At 38.2% G+C, this 9631-nt stretch overlaps 1 protein-coding gene across 1 annotated transcript; it reads left to right on the top strand.

Annotated features, from left to right (window-relative positions):
* The first annotated feature begins 181 nt into the window (after positions 1-181).
* Positions 182-9091, top strand: LOC113039631 (axonemal dynein light chain domain-containing protein 1-like). Its single transcript, XM_026197589.1, is given in 26 exon segments — positions 182-662; positions 1506-1678; positions 1749-1852; positions 1934-2012; positions 2107-2192; positions 2268-2324; positions 2772-2880; positions 3237-3358; positions 3440-3580; positions 3663-3767; positions 4371-4491; positions 4588-4689; positions 4772-4938; positions 5014-5083; positions 5165-5399; positions 5482-5698; positions 5923-6016; positions 6358-6545; positions 6633-6723; positions 6815-6916; positions 7001-7102; positions 7205-7232; positions 7235-7317; positions 7396-7487; positions 8010-8140; positions 8409-9091. Coding segments are annotated over 26 exon segments (3006 nt in total). The 5' UTR covers positions 182-574; the 3' UTR covers positions 8528-9091.
* Positions 9092-9631: the final 540 nt, after the last annotated feature.

The following is a 9631-nucleotide window of genomic DNA, read 5'->3' as shown; positions in this document are numbered from 1 at the left end:
AGGACAAACATTCTAAGTTTAATTTTTTTATTTTTATTTATATATATATTTTTTTGTTTTATTTTATTTCAGCTTTTTTTTTCTTTTCTTTTTTTTTATCAAGCATGATATTAATCATTTAAGTTTGAGGTAATCATAACAAGCAACCAGCACTTCTCCAAGCTGTAACGTTACACCGTCAAAACTCATTTGTTTGGCTGCCATTGCATCACTGAACCGCTAAATTATTAATAAGACAACTTATGAATATTTAAAAAGGATTCGTTTAACTACTACGGGAATCGACGTATGGAAGTGATAAAGGAAATCTAGTTAGTGTTCATGGAGCAGTCTCTCTTTCGCGTGAGATTCTGTAACTGGGGAGAGTGACGTAGTGACGCGACGCGTCCATGACAACCAACTTTCATTATCCGTGTTTTGGAGTGAGTTAGCAGGTCGCGCGCAGACAGTAGCCAAACTTTATGCGTTATCTGGAGCGCCACGGCAGAAAGTTGAATGTTGTAGCGCCTTTGCGTCTTTTCCGCGGTTCCTCACACGTGAACAGTGTCCAGCAGCGAGTTTAGACGGTGTGAATATGTCGGTGTCCGTCAGCTGCAGCGCGTCTCCCGCGGAGCGAACGACGCCGGAGAGCCGCAGGACGAGGAGATCCAGCGCTGCGGACGGTGAGACAACAACAACTCTCACCGGCTTCTTTGTTCAGCTCAAGCTCTTAAAGCTGCATCATCAACTTTATTCTTTACATTTATTTGATCCATTTCAACTTCTAGTATTCTTTGTTATTAGTAATGTTCAGCACCCTTAATTGCCTAACGTTACTGATTCAACTTTTTCTATTTTGTTTCATGGTAAAAATCACCACCTTTATTTCTTTTTTATTTTCTTTCTTTATTTTCTTTCATATCGCCAACTTTAATCTTTGTTATTCTTAATAGCCCATTTATTTATTTACCCAGTTTATTTGTTATTCTTATGAATGCCACATTACAAACCCTTTCTTCTATTATACTTGTTTACTTTAATTTATTTATGAAAGTTGCACCAATTTTGTTCTTCATCTTATAATTATATTATTCTTAATATTAATTTTCAGGCCAAAAGTCACCACCTTTCTTTCTTTCTTTCTTTCTTTCTTTCTTATTTATTCACAGAGTATGGAGATTTTTTTATTTTTTTATTCTTAACATTTATTTATATGTGCCACATCACAAAGGCTTTCTTCTATTTTTTTACGTTTATTTATTTATGCCTAATCACCAACTTTGTTTTCTTAATTCATCTTAATATTTTGTTTATTTATTATTCCACATCATTTACTACATTGATTTCATTCATTCATTCACTGAATATTTGTTAAATATATATTAATGCCACATCTAAATGTATTTATTACCATCTTTTTTACACACACACAAACATTATATTTTAAATCTACAAAATATATTTAATATTTTGGTGTCTATTTAATGTCTCTGTCTTACATGTTTTTATGTGATTCCTCTGTCTAGTGGTGGCCGAGCTTCCTCAGGTGAGAGAGAGTTCACCTGTAAAAGACAGAAGCAGCCTGCAAATGCGTGATGATTTAATTCCAGACGAGCTCCTCGCAACTTTAAGATCCACCACCTGTCCTCAAGACAGACTCGGACCCCTCAGATTAACCAAAACTCCCAAGGACTTCAAGGTCTGTGCCACCTTTTCTTTCTCAAATTGTTTCTAGTAACTCAATCATCTCTTTTTACCTCTTCTCCCAGGTTTGTTTAATACATCGCACCGATGCAGTGTGGCACCATCCAGCTAGACGCAAGAAATACCAATACTTTCTCAACCAGCCTACCTCTCTGACTGGAGCTGGAAGGTTGGAGTGAATCCTTATACATTTATATACAAGATACTGAGACATTTTTTTAGCTCACAGTGTTTGTTTGAATCTGAACAGAGACATATCCTTCCTCTGTGATGCTCGATTGCCTCTCCCACCAATGACTGAACGAAGCCCCGCTCAGGGAGATCAAAATGCAAGTGATAGGAGAATAACTTGAATTTGGTGCTAAGTTCTTTATATCTTTTTGTATGTTGAAACTTTGTGGGGGGTTTTTTGGGGGGTTGAAGGACGTGAATTCACTGGAAACATTAATCCCGGAAGAATATCACATCATAAAAAACAAAGGCCTCAAAGGACTGCAGTGCTATGATGAGTAAGTCTGCTTTGGTCTGTAAGAACATCCGTCTTGTTCTACAGCTAAACAAGTTGCTTTTTTTTTCTTTTATAGCAAATTCACAGTTCTCCTAGAAGATGACAAACAGAAACTAAGAGTCTTTCCATCAATGTGAGTTGTAGTCTACAATATATAATCTATCTATCTACAGTATCTGTCCATGTCTGTATGTCTAGTTCTTTGATAAAAAAAAAATATTAATAATATAAATATGTATATTTTTAAACAACCATAAAGAAACCAAATATTTATTCATTTCAAATTATTAATAATATAAGCGTATTTATATATCAAATATAATATTTATCAATTCATAAAAGTATATTTATAAATATTGTATTCTAAATATTTATAATATAATATTTACATTTTATTTATAAAATATTTCCACTAGGAAGCTATATGTATGTCTAAGTTATTTATTTAAAATATTATTAATAGCATTAATATTATCAATATTTATAATAGTTTATAGTTTCTAAACAACCACTTTCTTTCTTTCTTTTTCTTTAAAATTATTAATATTAATATTTATAATATTGTCTACACAACCTCTAGGAAACCCAGCGGCCGTCTTGAGGTGGTACAGTTAATGAAAGTGATGGACAAAATGTTGGAAAAAGCAGGTGTCGATCAAGAGTTTCAAGAGCTAACCGAACTCTCACAGGTTAGTTATAAAAATACAATCAGTCAGTAAATTAATAAAGTACCATTCAGATTCTCATAGGTTGGTATATTTACACTAATGATTTTCACAATTATGACTAAATGTAATGCTTTACAATGATAATTTACAAAACTAAAATAACTGTACAGTCACCAAAATGCCACTATCAAACTCTTGCAGGTTAGTTTTTAAGGATTTTTGAGGGTAAAAAAGTAAATAAATACCGTAAAAAAATTTTTTATTTAGATTTATGTAGGTTGGCTTGCTAACAGTAATGATTTATACAATTATGACTAAATATAATGATTTAAAATGATACAAAAGTGTATCTTTATAGAACATTTCTCATATTTCAGATTGAAAATTTACTGGAGCTGGTTCAAATCGAGCAGAACATCTACAACATAGTCTTCCACGAGCTAATCCGCCAGGTCAGCGTCGAATGTGCCGAGAGAGGACAGCTCCTCGCCAAGATCAGGTCTGCATCACAGTTTTACCTGCTTTTTTTCCTCTGGGTTTCCATTAGAGAGTGACCTCACTTCCTCTTCCACTTGCCCAGGGAGAGGTACGTGGCTCTACTTGACCGTATCCCGCGGCAGGTGAAGGGTCTGCACACAGAAACCTTAGCGCAGAAGGCTCTAGACCGCCGGCTCACTGAAGAAATCATTCACTTCAAAAGCTCCATTGCGAAGCTTAATTTGTAAGCTGGTTACAACTTCTAAATGGTCAACTGAGTGTGATTTGTGTTCGTTCTAACCTTGTGTATATTTGACCTGTGAAAGGGAACTGAGTGCTATGAAAGAACATGATGAGAATGTGTCCAAAGAGGCAGAGAAAGCCAAAGAGGAGCTCGCTAAAGCCCTGGAGGAGTCGCAACGCAATGCAAAGTGTGTGAAATAATACTTAAACATAGGACCAGATTTACTAAATGGCAAATTAGAACTAGAGGGCAATTACGATGGACATGGACATTTCTGAGGGTGATTTACTGACAATACGCAAATGAAAGAACACAGACGCAACATCTCATTTACATATTGACCAATGTGATATAGGCTACTAAACTCAGCGTAATATAGCGTTTTTGGAAATAAGCGGAGCTGATGCTCATCAGGTGCAGATGATCTACTTACAACACAGGCGCAAAATAGTTTAAGACATGCTTTTTTGGGGCGTTAAATAATGGCGCAAATACCTCGCGTTGCGTGATTAATGTTAATACTCTCCTCCCATACATTTTTCGTCTGAAAAGATGACTCCTACAAATTAATATTCAATAAGTTCAGGCACCAAAATAACTGTCCACACCTTTTCAGTAATAATTCTTTACTGTGCATCTTTAGTATGTCGTGACAGTATTAAAGACGGTTTGCACTGGCACAAGCTGTTAGTAAATCTGGCCCCTAGTGTTTAATACAGACTCATTGTATTTAATACTATTCATTGTAACTTTATATTAGTCTGGTTTAAATAAAATGAATTTTCTGCAGTATTGTAGCAGAGTACCATGAGCTTTATGAGCTGCAGCGAAGGAGACTTGAAGGACAGATGTCTCAGCTATATGAAGAAAGGGACCTCTGGAGAAAAGCCACCTATAGTCTTGCAGTCAAGGTGACTTTGTGGCATTCTGCTTGACAATTCACTTCTGACTTTATTTTTAAAGAATTTCTAATATTTGGGTCTAAATATCTCACATATTTCTTTCAGATAATAAAGATAAATAAACTTCATCTGGTCAGACGGCTACATATCAGTGAGCAGACCTGGGCCAAGACTGCAGATCATTTTACTGTTCTCCTAACAGCAAAGGTACTTAAAATACCTAATATCTCATCCTGTCAAGACATTGACATGTAGAGTAATGTTAGTTCCATGTTATTTTTTTTCACAGGACTCTGAGGATGTTTCTCACATCATGGAATTGACTGACCAGTGGAAAGATAAACTGACCACCTTCATGGAGAACCTCAGAGAGGCTGAAAGCAAACAGCGCAAGACCATAGAATGTGTCCGTGCTAACATTGCCAAGTGGCACAAGTTTTATGAAGACAAATCAAGGTCAGTAAAGGAAATACTTTTTTCTTTGTATTTTAGTTATTTCTTCATTAACTTTGCTCCGATATGGTTCATAAGGAACCCTTCTACAAACGTTGACAAGTCTTCAGAAGATGAGCTGTCCCAAGACCTGAAGCAATGGTCAAAGGTTAGCAATCTTTTTTATTTATTTCTTACTCTACTTTCCACTTTCAATGTAAAAATTTTAGCTATCTCTATCCACCTACAGGTGTTGACACAGCAGTGTGAGCGATATGGAGGAGTGGACCTAGTGTCTGGTCAGGAAACACTTGAAATGCTAACAAACCTTCAAGAGTCCTGGATTGAGATTTGTCTCCAGCTGTTTAGGAGACACCCTGGGCCAGATGGTGGGCCACCTAAAGGCCAGGAGGCCATGAGGGAGCTTGCGAAGGCCATTACAGAGCTCCAGAATCAACTGGGAATCCGTATTAGTGGAGAAAGTGGTGAGAACCAAGCTCTTTAGGTCCTCACATAGTCTTGTTTGGTTTCTCTAATAGATATGTCAGCTCTTGGCTGTTTTTGCAGGGATCCATGCAACCCTAATGCAGCTTATTGAAAATATGGAGTTCTGGTCAAGAAGATTAAAGTCCTTGAGTGGACTTCCAGAGGAGCAGACTTTGGGTGATTGGCTCAAGTTGGAGGGAACTCTTGGCAACTTGATGAATCTGTCTAAGGAGGCTCTCCAACTAGTGGACAGCACACAGTCAGAACGGGACAGGGTTAAAAAGAAACCCCACACCAAGTAAGACAGATGCAAGGATCAAACATTATAGCTATCTTGCAAAACCTAGTGAGACACCTTGTCTACTGCCAACATTGATGGTTGCATTTTAAGGTAGCATCCTAAACAAAATGGACCCTCAGAAACATGGGCAGAAACTTGATACAAAATACACAAGACATATAGGACTTGATTCATGTTTGTGGTTAAACCATCTCCAATTTCCCTGTTTGTATCTGTGACAGGATTGAAATGGATGATGTCTTAAAGGCAATGAAGGAGTTCCGGTTCTCTCAAGAAAACTTTTTCAACTGTGAAAATATGAGGCTTCATGAGGAGGTACACCCCAGGACTGCATAACGTTTCTTGCATTCCCTTAGTCAGGGATGTCCACTCCTGTTCATGGAGGTCATCCTCCTACAGAGTTTAGATCCAAATAAAATTAGCATCTCTCATGGCTTAGGACAGGACACCTGCATTTACCAAATGCAGTAAGTCTAAGTTTATTGTAGAAGCCATTAGAACCGGTGGTCTCTATTATCTACTTATGCTTACGAGTCTTTTGGGAGATGCAGCCAAGGACATTTTGACATTTTTTTGATTTCCTGGTTCAGGGATGTTTAACCACAATTCGACCCAAGGTCCATGCCATGAATGATGATCTCATCATGTGTTATCAGGTCACTTCTCTTCACACCAAGTTGATTCGGTGGATGGTGGACCTTCTGCTACTGATGGTGCCAGTCCAAGAACCGAATCTTCCAACGCCTGAATTAAACACCATTGTGGACGTGTCTGTTCAGAAGCTGGAGGAGGATGCCAGGAACCTCTCTGGGAAACTTGACTATTTCTCCAAGTACATCACAAGGTGATCTCATTAAACGCAATGCATCAAGAGGATATACCTGAACTGCTTATACTAAGGCATAAATTCTTTACATAAATTGTCCTGCAGTTCTTGTCAGGCTATTGTGGAGGAGGCAATCCGGAAGAGCTCAACTCAGAATGACACAGAGAATGAGCTCTACCAACTTGCTAAACTTCAGGTGCTTTACACTCCCTCCGATCTTCTCAACCAAGGTTTACTCTTTTTAAATTCACTTCTCTCCGGTAATGCCATGGATTGTGTTTGTTCAGAAAGAGTGTGGCGAGTGGGTGGAGGCCTGTCGAATACTACTGTCAGATGTGAAGGGAAGCCCTGTGGACCTGCAGCTTTCTGGAAAAATTGTACCGCAGCCAGTGAGCGACATCAGCATAGGCTCTCTGGTAGGATACAGCTATGCTTGTCCAGAATGTGAGTAACTTTCTTGTATATCTTCTTAGCTTGAGCAACAACCAGAAGAACCTACCAAAGAAGATGAAGAGGAACCCTTGACCATAGAAGACGCCACCGGGCCTTATTCTATCCAAAGTGCTGATGAATATGTAACTAATATTTTTCTTCCATACAAGCTATTAGCTTGCTAGCCATATAGCTAGTTTGGTTACATAGATTAACACCAAATAAATAAACCAAATCCTCCTCAGGGGGAAGAAAAGGCCAGCAGACATGACAAAATGACTCAGTCATGAAGCTAGTTGGTTATGATGGCAATATCACTGAGAAGAACTTAGGAGAGGACGCTGTCGAACTTACAGGGGTGAGTTGGCTGAAACCATCTCCATCAGTTTACCATCTACAGAGAGTAAGGCATAAACCCTTTCTTATTATTTTCCAGACTGAAGAACTTGTGGTATCCCCTCACACTAAAAATGCCAAGGAAGCCTTCGATGCATTAGAAACAGTGAGAACTCTTCAGCAAGAGCTTCTGTAAGTATCAGAAGTAACATTTACTTCCATTCACTTCCAGAATAAAAAATATATATAATTTTCTCACTCCCATGTCATCCAAGATGTTCATGTCTTTCTTTCTTCAGCTGAAGAGAAAATAAGGTTTTTGAGGAAAACATTCCATGATTTTTTTTCCATATAGTGGACTTCACCACGGACCAACAGGTTGATGGTCTTGAAAGGACTGTACACAATCCCAGCCAAGGAATAAGGATCTCATCTAGTGAAATGATTGTCATTTTCTAAAAAAGCACTTTGAAGCTGTAATGAAACTGCAATTCTGACCTTGAACCTGTTGGTCCCTGTTGAAGTCCACTATATGGGGAAAAACCCTGGAATGTGTTCCTCGCAAACCTCAATTTATTTTCAACTGTAGAAAGAAAGACACGAAAATCTTGGATGATATGGGGTTTAGTAAGTTATCAGGAACTTATTATTCTAGAATTAAACTAATCGTTTAATCAGATCTGTAGTGGTCTCTATATAAGCTGTATTGTCCAGGGATGTAGAGACGCGAGCTATCAGCATGGAGGTACGAGCACTAAAGGCAGAGGAAGACCTACAGGCAGCTCTGGACAAGATACAAGATCTGGAGAGGCAGCTACAGGCTCAGCCCAGTGTGGAGACCAAGTGTAAGTTTTTCCTTCAAAAATTTGCAGGCAATACGTTCTATTGTCTGTTGTGTATTGTCAGTATTGAATGATAATGCTTGTATGAGGCAGTGAAGTAGTCAATGACTTGTATGAAGCACCACTCAAACAAGTCACTTTCAAATCCAGCAGCTTTTTGTTGGTCAACTTGGCAAATTCAACTCGAACCTGTTGTGAAATCTTTTTTTTTTTAAATGTAAATACAGTATGAACTGATCCGTTTCTAATCTCTGATCATATTTATTTACAGCGAGCAAGAAGAACATTGCACCCACACACAAGGCCCCCAGCACCCCGTCTGAAGCCAAAACGAGAAGTCAGAAACCTGAAGCCAGCCCGAAACTGTCCAGGGGCACCAAAAAACGCTAAATGGGAATAAACACCCATCTCATGGAGCTCATGTTGGGCAAAATAATAAAGTGTAGACACATCTGTATTTGAAGTGTATTTGTATTGCACATATCATAACACTAAAATTCATTTTGAGATTTGTTAAAGATTACATTTAAAGCTTCAGTCTGTAACTTTCTTTAGTATTCACAATTTACAAAATTCACTTAAAAAGCGAGTACATCATGAATCCATTTTCCAAACTGTGTTTTTAGCTTATTCTGAATCACTACGCTACACCTATAATAATTTTTCATATTCATACTATCAGTGTTGGGGGTAACGTGTTACCAGTAACGCAAGTTACACAATTAGATTACTTTTTTCCAAGTAAAGTAACGCATTACTTTTTAATTTAGAAAACAAACACCAGTTACTTTGTTTCCCATGAATTTACTCAAAGGTCTCTGGTCCCCATGCTATGAGAAATCGGAAGTACAGAGGCTTTGTATGCACTCTGTGAACGTGATATTACTGTAGTTCTAGACTAAATGTGAACATGCATTAATTCTTCTTACTCGCAAAAAAAAAGAAAAGATTCTCTATTGATCAAAATTATTCAAAACGGTGAAATGCAGAATATAATATATGAAATGCCAGAAACCTAGGAGTTGTGATGGATCATCAGTTTAGCTTCACAGACCATATTGCTACAACGACCCGGTCCTACAGGTTTGCCTTATACAGCATTAGGAAGATTAGACTTTTCCTGTCAGAGCAAGCCACCCAACTTCTTGTCCAAGCTCTTGTTCTCTCCAGACTGGACTATTGTAAAGCTCTCCTGGTGGGCCTTCCTGCATGTACTGTCAAGCCTAAGCAAATGATCCAGAATACAGCAGCGAGGGTTGTCTTCATTGAGCCAAAAAAAGCTCACGTTACTCCTCTCCTCATCAGGTTACACTGGCTACCAGTAGCCGCTCGCATCAAATTCAAGGTACTGATGCTTGCCTACAAGACGACCACTGACACGGCACCAACTTACCTAAACTCACTGGTTAAATCCTATGTGCCCTCCAGAAGCTTGCGCTCTGCAAGTGAACAACGCCTTGTGGTGCCATCCCAAAAAAGTTCAAAATCACTCTC

This window comes from Carassius auratus, chromosome 22 (assembly GCF_003368295.1).
Source record: "Carassius auratus strain Wakin chromosome 22, ASM336829v1, whole genome shotgun sequence".
Taxonomy (NCBI): domain Eukaryota; kingdom Metazoa; phylum Chordata; class Actinopteri; order Cypriniformes; family Cyprinidae; genus Carassius; species Carassius auratus.
This window is presented reverse-complemented; position numbering and strand designations above follow the sequence as displayed.